Source organism: Polyergus mexicanus, unplaced genomic scaffold (assembly GCF_030449975.1).
Source record: "Polyergus mexicanus isolate NDT 795.1 unplaced genomic scaffold, iyPolMexi1.0 SCAF_1, whole genome shotgun sequence".
Lineage (NCBI taxonomy): Eukaryota > Metazoa > Arthropoda > Insecta > Hymenoptera > Formicidae > Polyergus > Polyergus mexicanus.
This window is the reverse complement of record NW_027223321.1, coordinates 7,672,950-7,694,661: the sequence shown is the minus strand read 5'-3', so window position 1 is coordinate 7,694,661 and position 21,712 is coordinate 7,672,950. Positions and strand designations below refer to the sequence as shown.

At 33.8% G+C, this 21,712-nt stretch overlaps 2 protein-coding genes and 1 long non-coding RNA gene across 4 annotated transcripts; all 3 read left to right on the top strand.

Moving 5' to 3' along the window:
- The first annotated feature begins 4,863 nt into the window (after nt 1-4,863).
- Nucleotides 4,864-9,271, top strand: LOC138938325 (uncharacterized). Of its 2 annotated transcripts, XR_011447682.1 has the most exons (4): nt 4,864-5,215; nt 5,319-5,450; nt 8,672-8,898; nt 8,994-9,271. It is a non-coding gene; the product is annotated as an uncharacterized lncRNA (long non-coding RNA). The 2 variants fall into 2 exon arrangements; XR_011447685.1 differs by lacking the exons at nt 8,672-8,898; nt 8,994-9,271 and adding an exon at nt 6,427-6,681 and having other exon boundaries at nt 4,866-5,215.
- LOC138938867 (uncharacterized) lies at nt 6,751-8,417 on the top strand. Its single transcript, XM_070306220.1, has 2 exons — nt 6,751-8,338; nt 8,383-8,417. Exons 1-2 carry the CDS (start codon nt 6,751-6,753, stop codon nt 8,415-8,417), a joined length of 1,623 nt encoding a protein of 540 aa, XP_070162321.1.
- Nucleotides 9,272-9,424: 153 nt separating the features above from the next.
- On the top strand, nt 9,425-10,752 carry LOC138938320 (uncharacterized). Its single transcript, XM_070305222.1, has 4 exons — nt 9,425-9,454; nt 9,535-9,758; nt 9,844-10,006; nt 10,087-10,752. Exons 1-4 carry the CDS (start codon nt 9,436-9,438, stop codon nt 10,218-10,220), a joined length of 540 nt encoding a protein of 179 aa, XP_070161323.1. The 5' UTR covers nt 9,425-9,435; the 3' UTR covers nt 10,221-10,752.
- Nucleotides 10,753-21,712: the final 10,960 nt, after the last annotated feature.

Genomic DNA, 21,712 nt, shown 5'->3' with positions numbered 1-21,712 from the left:
CAAGTTTTGATCGTCCGGAACGTCTTAGTTACGTGTCAGTAAGTGAGGTTTGCCGAAAATACTTGCACGACATTAAGGAAATTGAGGATAAACGTTTTTCTGCGCACAAAGCTGAGATCGCTATGTACGCAAGTTTTGTTCGTTCGGAACGTCTTAGTTACGTGTCAGTAAGTGAGATTTGTCTAAAATTCTTGTGCAACATCAAAGAAATTGAGAAGAACCGCTTCACGGCATACATTGTTAAAATCGCTATGTACGCAAGTTTTGTTCGTTCGGAACGTCTTAGTTACGTGTCAGTAAGTGAGTTTAGTCGAAAATACTTGCACGGCATTAAGGAAATTGAGGATATACGTTTTTCTGCGCACAAAGCTGAGATCGCTATGTACGCAAGTTTTGTTCGTTCGGAACGTCTTAGTTACGTGTCAGTAAGTGAGTTTAGTCGAAATTTCTTGCACGACATTAAGGAAATTGGGGATATACGTTTTTCTGCGCACAAAGCTGAGATCGCTATGTACGCAAGTTTTGATCGTTCGGAACGTCTTAGTTACGTTTCAGTAAGTGAGATTAGTCGAAAATTCTTGTGCAACATCAAAGAAAGTGAGCAGCACCGCTTTTCGGCACACTGTGTTAAGAACGTTAGGTGCGCAAGTTTTGTTTATTCGGAAAGTCTTAGTTACGTGTCAGTAAGACGGATTTGTCGAAAATTGTTGTACAACATCAAGGAAATTGAGCAGAATCACTTTTCGGCACACTGTGTTAAGAACGTTTGGTACGCAAGTTTTGTTCGTTCGGAACGTCTTAGTTACGTGTCAGTAAGTGAGATTAGTCGAAAATTCTTGTGCAACATCAAGGAAAGTGAGCAGCACCGCTTTTCGGCACACTGTATTAAGAACGCTATGTACGCAAGTTTTGATCGTCCGGAACGTCTTAGTTACGTGTCAGTAAGTGAGGTATGCCGAAAATTCTTGTGCAACATTTAGGAATGTGAGCAGAATCGCTTTTCGGCACACAGAGCTAAGATCGCTATGTACGCAAGTTTTGATCGTCCGGAACGTCTTAGTTACGTGTCAGTAAGTGAGTTTAGTCGAAAATTCTTGCACGACATTAAGGAAATTGAGGATATACGTTTTTCTGTGCACAAAGCTGAGATCGCTTTGTACGCAAGTTTTGTTCGTTCGGAACGTCTTAGTTACGTGTCAGTAAGTGAGTTTAGTCGAAAATTCTTGCACGACATTAAGGAAATTGAGGATATACGTTTTTCTGCGCACAAGTCTGAGATCGCTATGTACGCAAGTTTTGATCGTTCGGAACGTCTTAGTTACGCGTCAGTAAGTGAGTTTAGTCGAAAATACTTGCACGACATTAAGGAAATTGAGGATATACGTTTTTCTGCGCCCAAAGCTGAGATCGCTATGTACGCAAGTTTTGTTCGTTCGGAACGTCTTAGTTACGTGTCAGTAAGTGAGTTTAGTCGAAAAATCTTGCACGACATTAAGAAAATTGAGGATATACGTTTTTCTGCGCACAAAGCTGAGATCGCTATGTACGCAAGTTTTGTTCGTTCGGAACGTCTTAGTTACGTGTCAGTAAGTGAGATTTGTCTAAAATTCTTGTGCAACATCAAAGAAATTGAGAAGAACCGCTTCACGGCATACATTGTTAAAATCGCTATGTACGCAAGTTTTGTTCGTTCGGAACGTCTTAGTTACGTGTCAGTAAGTGAGGTTTGCCGAAAATTCTTGTGCAACATCAAGGAAAGTGAGCAGAACCGCTTTTCGGCACACAAGGCTAAGAACGCTAGGTACGCAAGTTTTGTTTATTCGGAAAGTCTTAGTTACGTGTCAGTAAGACGGATTTGTCGAAAATTGTTGTACAACATCAAGGAAATTGAGCATAATCACTTTTCGGCACACTGTGTTAAGAACGTTAGGTACGCAAGTTTTGTTCGTTCGGAACGTCTTAGTTACGTGTCAGTAAGTGAGATTAGTCGAAAATTCTTGTGCAACATCAAGGAAAGTGAGCAGCACCGCTTTTCGGCACACTGTATTAAGAATGCTATGTACGCAAGTTTTGATCGTCCGGAACGTCTTAGTTACGTGTCAGTAAGTGAGGTTTGCCGAAAATTCTTGTGCAACATTTAGGAATGTGAGCAGAATCGCTTTTCGGCACACAGGGCTAAGATCGCTATGTACGCAAGTTTTGATCGTCCGGAACGTCTTAGTTACGTGTCAGTAAGTGAGATTAGTCGAAAATTCTTGTGCAACATCAAGGAAATTGAGCAGAACCGCTTTTCGGCACACTGTGTTAAGAACGTTAGGTACGCAAGTTTTGTTCGTCCGGAACGTCTTAGTTACGTGTCAGTAAGTGAGATTAGTCGAAAATTCTTGTGCAACATCAAGGGAATTGAGCAGAACCGCTTTTCGGCACACTGTGTTAAGAACATTAGGTACGCAAGTTTTGTTCGTTCGGAACGTCTTAGTTACGTGTCAGTAAGTGAGATTTGTCTAAAATTCTTGTACAACATCAAAGAAATTGAGAAGAACCGCTTCACGGCATACATTGTTAAAATCGCTATGTACGCAAGTTTTGGTCGTTCGGAATGTCTTAGTTACGTGTCAGTAAGTGAGATTTGTCTAAAATCCTTGTGCAACATCAAGGAAATTGAGAAGAACCGCTTCACGGCATACATTGTTAAAATCGCTATGTACGCAAGTTTTGGTCGTTCGGAATGTCTTAGTTACGTGTCAGTAAGTGAGATTTGTCTAAAATCCTTGTGCAACATCAAGGAAATTGAGAAGAACCGCTTCACGGCATACATTCCCAGTAAACACGCAGGGCTCATTTCCGTAACAATTATATAATATTCTATATGTATATATTACAGATCATTAAAATGAAACTATAACGTATCAGTTATATCAATAACATAATAAATCTATAATTGTTGCATAGAATTGTTATGTAATTTTGTCGTTACTTTGTTATGTAACATTTTTACAGTTTTGTGAACGTTAATGTGCATACTCTAAAAGTTTCGTAAATGCTACGTAACTCTAACGACGTAAATGTAACGTTATAATAAATACGTAACATTTATACAGTTTTGTGAACGTTAATGTGCATACTCTAAAAGTTTCGTAAATGCTACGTAACTCTAACGACGTAATTGTAACGTTATAATAAATACGTAACATTTATGTATTTTTGTGAACGTAAATGTGCATACTCTAAAAGTTTCGTAAATGCTACGTAACTCTAACGACGTAATTGTAACGTTATAATAAATACGTAACATTTATGTATTTTGGTGAAATGTAAATGTGTATACTCTAAAAGTTTTATAAATGCTACGTAACTCTAATGACATAATTGAAACGTTATGTTAAATACGTACCAATTATGTATTTTGGTGAATGTAAATGTGTACACTCTAAAAACTTCATAAATGCTACATAACTCTAACGACATAAGTGTATCGTTATGTTAAACATGTAACATTAACATTATTTTATTGATGTCAATGTATACATTTTTGTTAAAACCTTGTAAAAAGAATTCGTAAAAGGAAGAGAATTATGCAGAAACAAGAAAATGAAAGATTTTGAGAGAGGAAAGTTGCGATATATTTATTTATAATTTAAAAGCGGTAACAATATATCAATCATGCCTTTTTTAGAGAAGAACTACAACATCACAAACGCGTGCTCCGTGCACACCATATACATTTATTGTGTGTGTACCACATTTGATTTTTTTTTGTGTGTATACAGGGTGATTCAAAACAACTTTTAGTTCTTAAAATGTCGTATTCTTGAATTAATTCTAAGACGATTTTTCCTTTATCAAAATTTTATCCGAAGCTTAGTTGTTAAATTATAATATATGTATACACACACACACACACACACACACACACACACACACACACACACATATGTAATACACAGACACACGCGCACACGATAAATGCGTGTGGCGCACGCAAAGCGCACACTTGTAATGTCTAGTAATAACAAAATTTCCATATCGTATTACACATAAAAAAATATATACCATTGTTGACATTTTTGAGTGTTCTGAAAAGATGATAAATGCATATAATATCATTGAGAAAAACGTATTTGAAACATATTTTCTTAATATAGAGTTATAAATGTGGAAAATAAAATTATATATTAAAAAAAAATTTTTAAATATGCACCAGATATCTTTTTTTGAATGATATATGTATACTATTTTTCTGTTATGTAACATTTATGAAATTTTTATAGTATACACATTTACATTTATCAAAATACATAATTGTTACGTATTTAACATAACATTTCAATTATATCATTAGAGTTACGTAACATGTATGAAACTTTTAGAGTATACACATTTACATTCACCAAAATACATAAATGTTATGTATATTTAACATAACGTGTCAATTATGTCGTTAAAATTACGTGGCATTCACGAAACTTTTAGAGTATACACATTTATGTTCACCAAATTGCATAAATGTTACATAATAGAGTAACGACAAAATGACATAACATTTCTATGTAACAATTATAGATTCATTACGTTATTGACATAACTGATACGTCATAGTTTTGTTTTGTTCATTTATAACATATAGAATATTATGTAATTATTAAGTAAATATACGTTTACTGAAATTGTTTACTTATGTTCTTTGTGCAAGACGCATAATTAGTAAATTTTTCTCTACATTATGCATCTGTGTAAGTTATGTGAACATGCCCTAGGGGGTAAGTCTGTGATTGGCTTATTGTTAGTCGTATTAAGTATACGTGCAAGCATAGACATAGTCGCTGTTATTTGCGAGCGAGAGAGAACGCAAGGAGCACGGAACAGAGTATGTCCTTTTCTACGTGTATCTTTACCCCCACTCCTTAAATAAAGGCAAACGCTCGGTCTAGATATACTATGTCTATGCGTGCAAGGCTGCGTTCGGAAACATCACTCGTGTGCACACGAGTGTCGTTCTATCTTTGTTATGTACCAAAAGTTAAACAAAGATAGAACGTCGCTCGTGTGCACACGGGTAATGTTTCCGAACGCAGCTCTAGTGCGCAATCATCGTACAAAGCATCCCAAGCTTCTGCGCGCTAGGCTTTACTTTTCAATATGGCCAAATCTACGAAAACAGTAGTTGTGCGTGTGAAAAAATTGTGTTGAAAGTGTGAACAGTATCGAGATATTGGTAAGTATGAAATAAATATTAACTTAATAATTAATGCCAACAAATGATAATTGTTGTCTTGTGGTAAAAAAGCTATGCTAAAGATTGAATTCCTCTTGTGCAGTGAACAAAAGATACATCGCGTACCACGTGAAAACTGAAAACCACGTGCGCCTAACAAAGGACAAAGGACCTCGTGCCGGCGAAAGATACACCTAGTTTTGCCTCATTATTTTTATATTTTGGCATTTTTATAGTAAGTACGATTTATTTTATGCAACATTATTTTTCCCATGTTTTTTTTACAATATTTGTTGCACGGTCATATAATGAGAAAAACAAGAAATCTCTTATTTGCACTACTTTTTGAATCAGAAGCTTAAATATTTCGAGTGTAAAGTTACATCATTTCTTAATTATAGATTTTTTATTTTTTATTGCATTGTGGCATACTAAATTCCGGTTTATAATTTTTTTATAATGATCGTAATGGTAATTCCAATGATAAATGATATCAATTATGAAATATAGCTTTTATATTGTTGAACAGGATATCTGCATTAGAAAAAACTGTAGATATATTTTTTCGAATACTTCATATATTTTGAAAGTTTATTATTGACTGTTTTCATAATAATTTTTTGCAAATGAAATAGAATCTTATAATTAATAAATATTTTCTATGCATGAGTCTTAATTTTTCAATTTGGTATTTGATCGTGAATTAATTTGATGTAAACTGATTTTTATTCAAGTATAAAATATTTAAACATGATAGCATTAATTATTACAAGTCATTACATAATGAAGTTATAGGTCTTAAAAAATTGTAAATATTATGCGTGCAATATGCTTATATAATTACTTTAATTTATAATTTATAGTTTATAATAACATGCAACGTAACAAAAAAAATTATTCGTGTTTAATTAATTACAACACTAAAATACATTACAAAAATATTTCCGTTAAAAGACATTAAAAAATTATGTAGGTTGTTTCACCATAATTGTGAGAAATCAAATTTTTCATATATAAATGAAATACTATTTAAAAAACATAGATTGCATTTTTTCTGAAATTTTCTATTAGCGTCCTTAAAATATTACATAAATTATATTTTAATTATTGAATTAGTTTGTTTCGATAAAAAACTGCAAATGTCTTAAAACATTTTTTATTTGTCAAAATATTTTTAATTCTCCATATAAGCTTCCTATATATTGTTTCAGTGAAAAAGGAAAATATAATATAAACAATAATATCAGGCAAACCCAAACCTATATTCGTATACATAATCGCAATTCATCTATTTCCTATTGCTTTATAAAATTATATTATGTCCAAATCAAAATTAAGACTAGACATTAATTCTTTAACGCCAAGGCAGCGGCGACGTATTTTCTTAAAAAAATTTCGTAATATCTGCCAAATGACTATTAATTCAAATTTGGAAATTCAAAATAATATCGTAAGTTTATCGAATGGGCCAGGTAACATCGAAACCTCAGCAGCAAAATGTACTAAAAGAAATTGATATCGATTATTCCAATGTAATGAACACTCATAAGTGTACAGAAAATAATCATGATTTAGTTTCTGAACATTCGGAAATTAGTATTGATAAAAATAGTCTTCAGTTAAGTATTTCAAGTGATAAATTTTCTAAAACAGGATTTTGTAAAACAGAACTTATTAACGACATCCGATTATGGGCTATTGAAAATCGTGTCAGTCATTCTGCTATTAGTAGTTTACTGAAAATTCTAGTAAAATACGGCCATAATGTTCCGATTGATGCTCGAACTCTATTTCAAACGCCCAAACAAGTAGACATTATTGAAATGACACCAGGAAAATATTATCATGCAGGTTTAGATGATAGTTTGAAAAAATCTATTCGTAAGCATTATTGTCGAAATAATTTACCATCTCAGATAAATATTAATGTGAATATAGATGGTCTTCCTTTAACAAAATCTTCTGGGAGTCAATTTTGGCCTATTTTAGGTAGTATAGTTGCAGATATTTACACCGAACCGTTTATAATTAGTGTTTATCATGGTTTTGAAAAGCCAAAATGTTGCAATACTTTTTTGAAATATTTTAAGGATGATTGTTTAGAAATTTTCCGAACTGGCATTGTAGAATACGGCAAAAAAATAACTGTGAAATTGAACGTATTTATCTGCGATGCTCCTGCAAAATCGTTTATCAAGGGAACTAAAGGACATAATGCGTATTTTGGATGCGGTAATTGTATTCAAGAGGGAGATTACATAGAAAATCGAGTAACGTACCCAGAAATTAATGCAATGTTAAGATCAGATGAATCTTTTAAATTAAGAAAACAAGAAGAACACCATAAAATCACTTCAAATCTTGAAGATTTAAACATTGGAATGGTTACTCAATTTCCTTTAGACTACATGCATCTCGTACTATTAGGAGTAATGAAAAAATTGTTGCAGTTTTGGATTAAAGGTAAACATAATGTTCGTATGGTTGCAACTCAGATAACTCTTGCTTCAACTTCTTTATTATCTATGTCATTATTCCTACCTAAGGAATTTGCTAGAAAGCCAAGGAAATTAGATGAGATTGATCGCTTTAAAGCCACCGAATTAAGACAATTATTATTATATACTGGGCCAATAATCTTTTTTAAAAAATTATCACGTGATAAATATGTTCATTTTTTGAGTCTGAGCATAGCAATTCGAATTTTATGTAGCAAAGAATATTGCGTACAACTGCTTGATTATGCACACAGTTTATTATTGTATTTTGTTGAAAATTATTGCACATTATATGGTCGTCAATATTTATCATATAACGTTCATAATTTAATTCATTTGTGTTATTATGTAAAATTATGGGGAGTGTTAGATAAATTTAGTGCGTTTAAGTTCGAAAATTACATGCAAAAAATTAAATCAAGAATTAGATCTTCGAGTCGGCCATTAGAACAATTAGTCAATCGTTGTAAAGAAGAAGATAATTTTAATATAACAAATGTAGAAAAGAATTATCCAATACCAAAAGTACGTATTATAAATGGCAAAAAGATAATAAAATCAGTTCAATGTAAAGGTTTCTATCTAAGTACAAGAACTGCTGATAATTGTTGTCTTTTGTTACATGGTACAACGATTTCACTTACGACAATTTATTTTAAAAATAAACAGATTTACATTATTGGCAAAAAGTATTTAAATATTAAATCATTTTTTCGCATTCCATGCAACTCTTTAAATATCGGAATTAAAAAAATTAACGAGTCACAGTATGAGTTAATTACTATTCCATTGTCTGATATTAAATTAAAATGTGTAAAACTGCCTTTATGTGACGAAGAAGCTGTGATCTTGCCTTTACTGCACCAACAAGATATATGTTTATGGCGAGTACTCATATTGATAGAATATATAATTGAAAACAATATTAAATTAATTAACAAGTTTTACTTTTTTACAGATTATTAATAATGGTAAAAAATTTCGCTGTCGTAACTTTTCCAAGCGATGGGAATAATGAAGAAGAGATCGTATCAGAAGTTCCATCTTTATGGCTTTCTTCCAATTTAACAGAATGCTGGTGGCCATCGGTAAAAAATATAAACATGTTTATTGTGAAACAAACTCCACCTGTTACTAATAATCCTAAATGGACACTTTATCCTATCAAATTTCATGGATATTATGGTAATTTATATTTTACTTCAGAATTTATGTAATTATTTTTTTAATATTTTAAAAAAATAATGTAATTTGTAAATTACGGTTTTGTCCTAATCAAGATTCATTAGATGAGGCTAGACAAAGAGCAACGAATTATTCTTCAAGCGATGAAAATAATACAAATCAAATAAAGAAGTCATGCACAAAACGGTCACTAAATACAGTTTATGATAATGAATCTGAATCTGATTCTGATGACTCACGTTCAATTATACCAAATCCACCATCAATCCACAATGTCTCACAATCAGCCAAAAATATTCAATCAATCTCAAATATTTTGGATTCAACAATTATTAATAATATTGATATGGAAATTCTTGATGGAACTATAGTACCTCACAAAAGTAATTTTTATTTTAATTCTTTTATTCCATTTTTATTATCTCTATAATAAAACGGTTTTTTTTTAAATTATAGTTATTGTTTATTATGAGTAATCTAATACTTTTTTAATATTTCTAGATATGCAGGATGTATACATATACGTTAGTGTCAGAAATGTCAGATAAAATGGAAGGTTTTGTACTTCCTTTTTATCTTATAATTTTATTAATATCTCTTTATGGCATTGTTTACTCAATATTATTAATTTTTTAGATAATTTTGAAAAAATATGTACAGCTATAACTACAATTTCATTAGACATACAAACTATAGATATTCGTTTAAAAAACATAGAAACACAACATAACCAACATAAGTCTAAAGACTCTGCCAGGGATACATCAAATATACAAAAATCTTTTCCGTTTAAGAGTATAAATAAAATAATAGCTTTTGAAAAGAATTTATCAGAAAATGCAGATGAGTACAACAAATTTGTAAGTTTAATTAAGTTATTTAAATGCAAATTTTATTTAAATAGAATAATGTAAATTATATTATTGGTATGTTTTATTTCTAAAGATGCTGTATATATCTCGCATAGGCGGAGGGTCCGCTAAAGAAAATTTAATTCGTATATATCGAACTTTATTTTCTAATGAAGTTGCCAAGGTATCATCCTGGAAAGGACTACGTAATCATTTTAAAATAAGTAGTTTAAAGTCTATATTGACGGGAATACAAGGTAAAATATATTTTTATATTTATAAATAAATTTATAAAATATGCAATTTAATTTAATGTAAAAATTTTTTAATAATTCAGCAACAATTTTGGCTCAACATCAATTCACAAACAAAGAGTTTGAAGACATCACGAAAGAATGGTTTCGCCAAGGTGGTCAAAGGCTTAGCAGACAACAAAAAGACTCTGAAGAAGCAAATCCGCAAGTTATTTAAATGTCTCAAAAGCTTATTATTTTTTCATTATAATCTTTTTTCTTATTAGTCTATGAGCTTTCGGCTTATGATCTTTTTTTTTTATTGGCCTAGAGTCTTAATTAACATAAGAAATATTTTTTTTAACTAATGTTTTTTTTATATTGAATGATTTTAACACTAAACCTACCACGACTGGTTAAACAATCGGTCAAAACGTTATCAAAGTTTAAAAATTTCTGCATTTGGTATAAATAAGTTGTCGGTAGATTTAGTGTTAAATACTTAAGTTTTTAAATTTTTATGTTCTAAAATCTAAAATCATAGTCTGCACTCTTTTCATTTTGAGTTCTCAACGTCATTATTTGAGTTAAATACTTCTTTTAGGAGAATTAGTAGAATTAAAGTATGCATTATGTTGATACATTTAATAGTTTATCTAACAATCTTTTTAATTACAAAAAGTATAATTGCTTTATTGTTTTTCTTTCAAATGAAAATCGAATTGCGTTTCCATTTTTGTTTAAATTAGATTTATTCTAACGGTACACACTTATATTAACAAATGTGTTATAATTAACGAATCATACATGAATCTCAAAGATTTTGACAAGTGTGTTTATGAAAAGTTTATGGATGTAAAAATTATAGTTTTCATGTGGGGAGAAGCCTAAAAAACTCATTTCTTATTGATGTATAGCGTTAAAACAAAAAATAATATCGCGAATACTCGAGTGTACCGTGAAGTTTAAATTTATCATATTAATTACTATTATAATAAATTTATAATTTATAATATTTCTAAATTTAATTAATTTATAATATTATTAATTGTTATTAGTGTACTATATTTTGCAACAAAATTAGGAAATTATTGTACTTCGGCGTAAAAAGGCGTAGAAAGGATGAAATTCAAATTGATATACTTTTCGAAAAAATTATCACAGAATGATATTTAAAACAGATTTTAAAGCTAGAAAACATAACTTTCCAATGCTCTAACGGAGATTTTTCTAACGATTTTTCTTATACAGATTTTATTACAAGTGGTGCTACTTTAAAATGAGCTTTGTAATTGTAGAAAAAAACTTCAACTTTAATAGGCGAGTACGTAGAGAACAATTTTTTCATCAATTCTATTAATTGTAATAAAACTTAACATTTTCTCTTTAAAATGCTTTTTTTAAACAGTTCTACGACCATATGACATTTTTTTTGCAAAAATACGTGAATTTGATTCTTTTTAATTTTGTGATTCTAATTGTTTGCAAAGTATATTAATTAATACAATATAAGTGCAATTTGTTATTTAAGTTTGAAATTATTATTAGCTATTAGTATATTTAAAGTTTTCTCTTAAAAAAAATATCTAAAATTATGTAATATAATTTAAATTATCATTATAATTGTAATATGAAACAAAAATTAATTTTATAAATATTAATAATATTTGTTAAAAGATTTATTCATAAATTTGTTACAAGATTCATTTATTTAACAATTTAGCATATGTGGAAATAAAGAGTTGTTCAAGAAATCAAGTTTTTATTGTTATATATATCCATATCTTTATATATACATGATTTTCTAAACATAAATAATATAAGTAAATTCTCTTAATTTTAATAAAAAAAACAACCATTAGTAATTTTATCCAATCAATAATTTTGCGCTGTATATTCATCTATAGCAGAATAGTTTCTTCATTTTAATCATTGATAAATATATATGTATTATTAATATATATATTTATCAATGATTAGACTGAAAAAAGACTATTCTATTATAGTTACTTAATTTCATGTCTAAATTTTAGATATTTGTTATTTGTTATTATCATTTTATTACATATTATATACAGCATAGTGTTGCTGTATATAATACGTGACATTTTGATCTAAATGTTACCTGTAAATTACATAATGGTTACTAGAACAGATAATATGTGTTCTGTAAATAATATATAAATATTACAGAACAGTGTGTACTAAATTCTATTATAATGACGTAATTTTATATCTAAATTTTATGTATCTATTACATATTATATACAGGCATAATGTTGCTGATATTTTCATCTAAACATCATTTAAAAGTTGACATAATCGTTACCATATCTGTTCTCTCAATGTTACAGAACAGTGTTTACTATGTTCTGTTACAGTTACGTAATTTATATATATAAATTTTATGTATCTATTACGTTTTAAAAGTTGACATAATGGTTACCATATCTGTTCTGTCAATGTTATGTAAATGTTACAGAACAGTGTTTACTATGTTCTGTTATAGTTATGTAATTTCATATATAAATTTTATGTATCTATTACATTTTAATTTCATGTATCTATTATGTTTGATATACAAGAATAATGTTGCTGACATTTCCATCTAAACGTTACTTAATCGTGGACATAACGGTTACCACAACAGCGAACAGCTGTTTTGTAAATGTTCTGTAAAAGTTACAAAACAGTGTTTATTGGGTTGTTAAAATCGCTATGTACGCAAGTTTTGTTTGTTCGGAACGTCTTAGTTACGTGTCAGTAAGTGAGTTTAGTCGAAAATTCTTGCACGACATTAAGAAAATTGAGGATATACGTTTTTCTGCGCACAAAGCTGAGATCGCTATGTACGCAAGTTTTGTTCGTTCGGAACGTCTTAGTTACGTGTCAGTAAGTGAGATTTGTCTAAAATTCTTGTGCAACATCAAGGAAATTGAGGATATACGTTTTTCTGCGCACAAAGCTGAGATCGCTATGTACGCAAGTTTTGTTCGTTCGGAACGTCTTAGTTACGTGTCAGTAAGTGAGATTTGTCTAAAATTCTTGTGCAACATCAAGGAAATTGAGAAGAACCGCTTCACGGCATACATTGTTAAAATCGCTATGTACGCAAGTTTTGGTCGTTCGGAATGTCTTAGTTACGTGTCAGTAAGTGAGATTTGTCTAAAATCCTTGTGCAACATCAAGGAAATTGAGAAGAACCGCTTCACGGCATACATTGTTAAAATCGCTATGTACGCAAGTTTTGTTCTTTCGGAACGTCTTAGTTACGTGTCAGTAAGTGAGTTTAGTCGAAAATTCTTACACGACATTAAGGAAATTGAGGATATACGTTTTTCTGTGCACAAAGCTGAGATCGCTATGTACGCAAGTTTTGTTCGTTCGGAACGTCTTAGTTACGTGTCACTAAGTGAGATTTGTCTAAAATTCTTGTGCAACATCAAGGAAATTGAGAAGAACCGCTTCACGGCATACATTGTTAAAATCGCTATGTACGCAAGTTTTGTTCGTTCGGAACGTCTTAGTTACGTGTCAGTAAGTGAGTTTAGTCGAAAATTCTTGCACGACATTAAGGAAATTGAGGATATACGTTTTTCTGCGCAAAAAGCTGAGATCGCTATGTACGCAAGTTTTGTTCGTTCGGAACGTCTTAGTTACGTGTCAGTAAGTGAGTTTAGTCGAAAATTCTTGCACGACATTAAGGAAATTGAGGATATACGTTTTTCTGCGCACAAAGCTGAGATCGCTATGTACGCAAGTTTTGTTCGTTCGGAACGTCTTAGTTACGTGTCAGTAACGGAGTTTAGTCGAAAATTCTTGCACGACATTAAGGAAATTGAGGATATACGTTTTTCTGCGCACAAAGCTGAGATCGCTATGTACGCAAGTTTTGTTCGTTCGGAACGTCTTAGTTACGTGTCAGTAAGTGAGTTTAGTCGAAAATTCTTGCACGACATTAAGGAAATTGAGGATATACGTTTTTCTGCGCACAAAGCTGAGATCGCTATGTACGCAAGTTTTGTTCGTTCGGGACGTCTTAGTTACGTGTCAGTAAGTGAGTTTAGTCGAAAATTCTTGCACGACATTAAGGAAATTGAGGATATACGTTTTTCTGCGCACAAAGCTGAGATCGCTATGTACGCAAGTTTTGTTCGTTCGGAACGTCTTAGTTACGTATCAGTAAGTGAGATTTGTCTAAAATTCTTGTGCAACATCAAAGAAATTGAGAAGAACCGCTTCACGGCATACATTGTTAAAATCGCTATGTACGCAAGTTTTGTTCGTTCGGAACGTCTTAGTTACGTGTCAGTAACTGAGTTTAGTCGAAAATACTTGCACGATATTAAGGAAATTGAGGATATACGTTTTTCTGCGCAAAAAGCTGAGATCGCTATGTACGCAAGTTTTGTTCGTTCGGAACGTCTTAGTTACGTGTCAGTAAGTGAGTTTAGTCGAAAATTCTTGCACGACATTAAGGAAATTGAGGATATACGTTTTTCTGCGCACAAAGCTGAGATCGCTATGTACGCAAGTTTTGTTCGTTCGGAACGTCTTAGTTACGTGTCAGTAAGTGAGATTTGTCTAAAATTCTTGTGCAACATCAAAGAAATTGAGAAGAACCGCTTCACGGCATACATTGTTAAAATCGCTATGTACGCAAGTTTTGTTCGCTCGGAACGTCTTAGTTACGTGTCAGTAAGTGAGTTTAGTCGAAAATACTTGCACGGCATTAAGGAAATTGAGGATATACGTTTTTCTGCGCACAAAGCTGAGATCGCTATGTACGCAAGTTTTGTTCGTTCGGAACGTCTTAGTTACGTGTCAGTAAGTGAGATTAGTCGAAAATTCTTGCACGACATTAAGGAAATTGAGGATATACGTTTTTCTGCGCACAAAGCTGAGATCGATATGTACGCAAGTTTTGTTCGTTCGGAACGTCTTAGTTACGTGTCAGTAAGTGAGTTTAGTCGAAAATTCTTTCACGACTTTAAGGAAATTGAGGATATACGTTTTTCTGCGCACAAAGCTGAGATCGCTATGTACGCAAGTTTTGTTCGTTCGGAACGTCTTAGTTACGTGTCAGTAACTGAGTTTAGTCGAAAATTCTTGCACGACATTAAGGAAATTGAGGATATACGTTTTTCTGCGCACAAAGCTGAGATCGCTATGTACGCAAGTTTTGTTCGTTCGGAACGTCTTAGTTACGTGTCAGTAAATGAGTTTAGTCGAAAATTCTTGCACGACATTAAGGAAATTGAGGATATACGTTTTTCTGCGCACAAAGCTGAGATCGCTATGTACGCAAGTTTTGTTCGTTCGGGACGTCTTAGTTACGTGTCAGTAAGTGAGTTTAGTCGAAAATTCTTGCACGACATTAAGGAAATTGAGGATATACGTTTTTCTGCGCACAAAGCTGAGATCGCTATGTACGCAAGTTTTGTTCGTTCGGAACGTCTTAGTTACGTGTCAGTAAGTGAGATTTGTCTAAAATTCTTGTGCAACATCAAAGAAATTGAGAAGAACCGCTTCACGGCATACATTGTTAAAATCGCTATGTACGCAAGTTTTGTTCGCTCGGAACGTCTTAGTTACGTGTCAGTAAGTGAGTTTAGTCGAAAATACTTGCACGGCATTAAGGAAATTGAGGATATACGTTTTTCTGCGCACAAAGCTGAGATCGCTATGTACGCAAGTTTTGTTCGTTCGGAACGTCTTAGTTACGTGTCAGTAAGTGAGATTAGTCGAAAATTCTTGCACGACATTAAGGAAATTGAGGATATACGTTTTCTGCGCACAAAGCTGAGATCGCTATGTACGCAAGTTTTGTTCGTTCGGAACGTCTTAGTTACGTGTCAGTAAGTGAGTTTAGTCGAAAATTCTTGCACGACATTAAGGAAATTGAGGATATACGTTTTTCTGCGCACAAAGCTGAGATCGCTATGTACGCAAGTTTTGTTCGTTCGGGACGTCTTAGTTACGTGTCAGTAAGTGAGTTTAGTCGAAAATTCTTGCACGACATTAAGGAAATTGAGGATATACGTTTTTCTGCGCACAAAGCTGAGATCGCTATGTACGCAAGTTTTGTTCGTTCGGAACGTCTTAGTTACGTATCTGTAAGTGAGATTTGTCTAAAATTCTTGTGCAACATCAAAGAAATTGAGAAGAACCGCTTCACGGCATACATTGTTAAAATCGCTATGTACGCAAGTTTTGTTCGTTCGGAACGTCTTAGTTACGTGTCAGTAACTGAGTTTAGTCGAAAATACTTGCACGATATTAAGGAAATTGAGGATATACGTTTTTCTGCGCAAAAAGCTGAGATCGCTATGTACGCAAGTTTTGTTCGTTCGGAACGTCTTAGTTACGTGTCAGTAAGTGAGTTTAGTCGAAAATTCTTGCACGACATGAAGGAAATTGAGGATATACGTTTTTCTGCGCACAAAGCTGAGATCGCTATGTACGCAAGTTTTGTTCGTTCGGTACGTCTTAGTTACGTGTCAGTAAGTGAGTTTAGTCGAAAATTCTTGCACGACATTAAAGAAATTGAGGATATACGTTTTTCTGCGCACAAAGCTGAGATCGCTATGTACGCAAGTTTTGTTCGTTCGGAACGTCTTAGTTACGTGTCAGTAAGTGAGATTTGTCTAAAATTCTTGTGCAACATCAAAGAAATTGAGAAGAACCGCTTCACGGCATACATTGTTAAAATCGCTATGTACGCAAGTTTTGTTCGCTCGGAACGTCTTAGTTACGTGTCAGTAAGTGAGTTTAGTCGAAAATACTTGCACGGCATTAAGGAAATTGAGGATATACGTTTTTCTGCGCACAAAGCTGAGATCGCTATGTACGCAAGTTTTGTTCGTTCGGAACGTCTTAGTTACGTATCAGTAAGTGAGATTTGTCTAAAATTCTTGTGCAACATCAAAGAAATTGAGAAGAACCGCTTCACGGCATACATTGTTAAAATCGCTATGTACGCAAGTTTTGTTCGTTCGGAACGTCTTAGTTACGTGTCAGTAAGTGAGTTTAGTCGAAAATTCTTGCACGACATTAAGGAAATTGAGGATATACGTTTTTCTGCGCACAAAGCTGAGATCGCTATGTACGCAAATTTTGTACGATCGGAACGTCTTAGTTACGTGTCAGTAAGTGAGTTTAGTCGAAAATTCTTGCACGACATTAAGGAAATTGAGGATATACGTTTTTCTGTGCACAAAGCTGAGATCGCTATGTACGCAAGTTTTGTTCGTTCGGAACGTCTTAGTTACGTGTCAGTAAGTGTGTTTAGTCGAAAATTCTTGCACGACATGAAAGAAATGGAAGATATACGTTTTTCTGCGCACAAAGCTGAGATCGCTATGTACGCAAGTTTTGTTCGTTCGGAACGTCTTAGTTACGTGTCAGTAACTGAGTTTAGTCGAAAATACTTGCACGACATTAAGGAAATTGAGGATATACGTTTTTCTGCGCACAAAGCTGAGATCGCTATGTACGCAAGTTTTGTTCGTTCGGAACGTCTTAGTTACGTGTCAGTAAGTGAGTTTAGTCGAAAATTCTTGCACGACATTGAGGAAATTGAGGATATACGTTTTTCTGCGCACAAAGCTGAGATCGCTATGTACGCAAGTTTTGTTCGTTCAGAACGTCTTAGTTACGTGTCAGTAAGTGAGATTTGTCTAAAATTCTTGTGCAACATCAAGGAAATTGAGGATATACGTTTTTCTGCGCACAAAGCTGAGATCGCTATGTACGCAAGTTTTGTTCGTTCGGAACGTCTTAGTTACGTGTCAGTAAGTGAGATTTGTCTAAAATTCTTGTGCAACATCAAGGAAATTGAGAAGAACCGCTTCACGGCATACATTGTTAAAATCGCTATGTACGCAAGTTTTGTTCGCTCGGAACGTCTTAGTTACGTGTCACTAAGTGAGATTTGTCTAAAATTCTTGTGCAACATCAAGGAAATTGAGAAGAACCGCTTCACGGCATACATTGTTAAAATCGCTATGTACGCAAGTTTTGGTCGTTCGGAATGTCTTAGTTACGTGTCAGTAAGTGAGATTTGTCTAAAATCCTTGTGCAACATCAAGGAAATTGAGAAGAACCGCTTCACGGCATACATTGTTAAAATCGCTATGTACACTAGTTTTGTTCGTTCGGAACGTCTTAGTTACATGTCAGTAAGTGAGTTTAGTCGAAAATTCTTGCACGACATTAAGGAAATTGAGGATATACGTTTTTCTGCGCACAAAGCTGAGATCGCTATGTACGCAAGTTTTGTTCGTTCGGAACGTCTTAGTTACGCGTCAGTAAGTGAGTTTAGTCGAAAATTATTGCACGACATTTAGGAAATTGAGGATATACGTTTTTCTGCGCACAAAGCTGAGATCGCTATGTACGCAAGTTTTGTTCGTTCGGAACGTCTTAGTTACGTGTCACTAAGTGAGATTTGTCTAAAATTCTTGTGCAACATCAAGGAAATTGAGAAGAACCGCTTCACGGCATACATTGTTAAAATCGCTATGTACGCAAGTTTTGTTCGTTCGGAACGTCTTAGTTACGTGTCAGTAACTGAGTTTAGTCGAAAATACTTGCACGATATTAAGGAAATTGAGGATATACGTTTTTCTGCGCAAAAAGCTGAGATCGCTATGTACGCAAGTTTTGTTCGTTCGGAACGTCTTAGTTACGTATCAGTAAGTGAGATTTGTCTAAAATTCTTGTGCAACATCAAAGAAATTGAGAAGAACCGCTTCACGGCATACATTGTTAAAATCGCTATGTACGCAAGTTTTGTTCGTTCGGAACGTCTTAGTTACGTGTCAGTAACTGAGTTTAGTCGAAAATACTTGCACGATATTAAGGAAATTGAGGATATACGTTTTTCTGCGCAAAAAGCTGAGATCGCTATGTACGCAAGTTTTGTTCGTTCGGAACGTCTTAGTTACGTGTCAGTAAGTGAGTTTAGTCGAAAATTCTTGCACGACATTAAGGAAATTGAGGATATACGTTTTTCTGCGCACAAAGCTGAGATCGCTATGTACGCAAGTTTTGTTCGTTCGGAACGTCTTAGTTACGTGTCAGTAACTGAGTTTAGTCGAAAATACTTGCACGATATTAAGGAAATTGAGGATATACGTTTTTCTGCGCAAAAAGCTGAGATCGCTATGTACGCAAGTTTTGTTCGTTCGGAACGTCTTAGTTACGTGTCAGTAAGTGAGTTTAGTCGAAAATTCTTGCACGACATTAAGGAAATTGAGGATATACGTTTTTCTGCGCACAAAGCTGAGATCGCTATGTACGCAAGTTTTGTTCGTTCGGAACGTCTTAGTTACGTGTCAGTAAGTGAGATTTGTCTAAAATTCTTGTGCAACATCAAGGAAATTGAGAAGAACCGCTTCACGGCATACATTGTTAAAATCGCTATGTACGCAAGTTTTGTTCGTTCGGAACGTCTTAGTTACGTGTCACTAAGTGAGATTTGTCTAAAATTCTTGTGCAACATCAAGGAAATTGAGAAGAACCGCTTCACGGCATACATTGTTAAAATCGCTATGTACGCAAGTTTTGGTCGTTCGGAATGTCTTAGTTACGTGTCAGTAAGTGAGATTTGTCTAAAATCCTTGTGCAACATCAAGGAAATTGAGAAGAACCGCTTCACGGCATACATTGTTAAAATCGCTATGTACGCAAGTTTTGTTCGTTCGGAACGTCTTAGTTACGTGTCAGTAAGTGAGTTTAGTCGAAAATTCTTGCACGACATTAAGAAAATTGAGGATATACGTTTTTCTGCGCACAAAGCTGAGATCGCTATGTACGCAAGTTTTGTTCGCTCGGAACGTCTTAGTTACGTGTCAGTAAGTGAGTTTAGTCGAAAATACTTGCACGACATTAAGGAAATTGATGATATACGTTTTTCTGCGCACAAAGCAGAGATCGCTATGTACGCAAGTTTTGTTCGTTCGGAACGTCTTAGTTACGTGTCAGTAAGTGAGTTTAGTCGAAAATTCTTGCACGACATTAAGGAAATTGAGGATATACGTTTTTCTGCGCACAAAGCTGAGATCGCTATGTTCGCAAGTTTTGTTCGTTCGGAACGTCTTAGTTACGTGTCAGTAAGTGAGTTTAGTCGAAAATTCTTGCACGACATTAAGGAAATTGAGGATATACGTTTTTCTGCGCACAAAGCTGAGATCGCTATGTACGCAAGTTTTGTTCGTTCGGCACGTCTTAGTTACGTGTCAGTAAGTGAGTTTAGTCGAAAATACTTGCACGAAATTAAGGAAATTGAGGATATACGTTTTTCTGCGCACAAAGCTGTGATCGCTATGTACGCATGTTTTGTTCGTTCGGAACGTCTTAGTTACTTGTCAGTAAGTGAGTTTAGTCGAAAATTCTTGCACGACATTAAGAAAATTGAGGATATACGTTTTTCTGCGCACAAAGCTGAGATCGCTATGTACGCAAGTTTTGTTCGTTCGGAACGTCTTAGTTACGTGTCAGTAAGTGAGTTTAGTCGAAAATTCTTGCACGACATTAAGGAAATTGAGGATATACGTTTTTCTGCGCACAAAGCTGAGATCGCTATGTACGCAAATTTTGTACGATCGGAACGTCTTAGTTATGTGTCAGTAAGTGAGTTTAGTCGAAAATTCTTGCACGACATTAAGGAAATTGAGGATATACGTTTTTCTGTGCACAAAGCTGAGATCGCTATGTACGCAAGTTTTGTTCGTTCGGAACGTCTTAGTTACGTGTCAGTAAGTGTGTTTAGTCGAAAATTCTTGCACGACATGAAAGAAATTGAAGATATACGTTTTTCTGCGCACAAAGCTGAGATCGCTATGTACGCAAGTTTTGTTCGTTCGGAACGTCTTAGTTACGTGTCAGTAACTGAGTTTAGTCGAAAATACTTGCACGACATTAAGGAAATTGAGGATATACGTTTTTCTGCGCACAAAGCTGAGATCGCTATGTACGCAAGTTTTGTTCGTTCGGAACGTCTTAGTTACGTGTCAGTAAGTGAGTTTAGTCGAAAATTCTTGCACGACATTGAGGAAATTGAGGATATACGTTTTTCTGCGCACAAAGCTCAGATCGCTATGTACGCAAGTTTTGTTCGTTCAGAACGTCTTAGTTACGTGTCAGTAAGTGAGATTTGTCTAAAATTCTTGTGCAACATCAAGGAAATTGAGGATATACGTTTTTCTGCGCACAAAGCTGAGATCGCTATGTACGCAAGTTTTGTTCGTTCGGAACGTCTTAGTTACGTGTCAGTAAGTGAGATTTGTCTAAAATTCTTGTGCAACATCAAGGAAATTGAGAAGAACCGCTTCACGGCATACATTGTTAAAATCGCTATGTACGCAAGTTTTGTTCGCTCGGAACGTCTTAGTTACGTGTCACTAAGTGAGATTTGTCTAAAATTCTTGTGCAACATCAAGGAAATTGAGAAGAACCGCTTCACGGCATACATTGTTAAAATCGCTATGTACGCAAGTTTTGGTCGTTCGGAATGTCTTAGTTACGTGTCAGTAAGTGAGATTTGTCTAAAATCCTTGTGCAACATCAAGGAAATTGAGAAGAACCGCTTCACGGCATACATTGTTAAAATCGCTATGTACACAAGTTTTGTTCGTTCGGAACGTCTTAGTTACATGTCAGTAAGTGAGTTTAGTCGAAAATTCTTGCACGACATTAAGGAAATTGAGGATATACGTTTTTCTGCGC

Bases quoted from the DNA above. Each gene is read 5' to 3' on its own strand.
- LOC138938867 (XM_070306220.1), top strand. From the start codon at position 6,751: ATGAACACTCATAAGTGTACAGAAAATAATCATGATTTAGTTTCTGAA. The intron at 8,339-8,382 runs GTACAACGATTT...AAAAATAAACAG, and splicing joins TTGTTGTCTTTTGTTACATG to ATTTACATTATTGGCAAAAA.
- LOC138938320 (XM_070305222.1), top strand. The intron at 9,759-9,843 runs GTAAGTTTAATT...TTATTTCTAAAG, and splicing joins CAGATGAGTACAACAAATTT to ATGCTGTATATATCTCGCAT. The intron at 10,007-10,086 runs GTAAAATATATT...TTAATAATTCAG, and splicing joins TATATTGACGGGAATACAAG to CAACAATTTTGGCTCAACAT.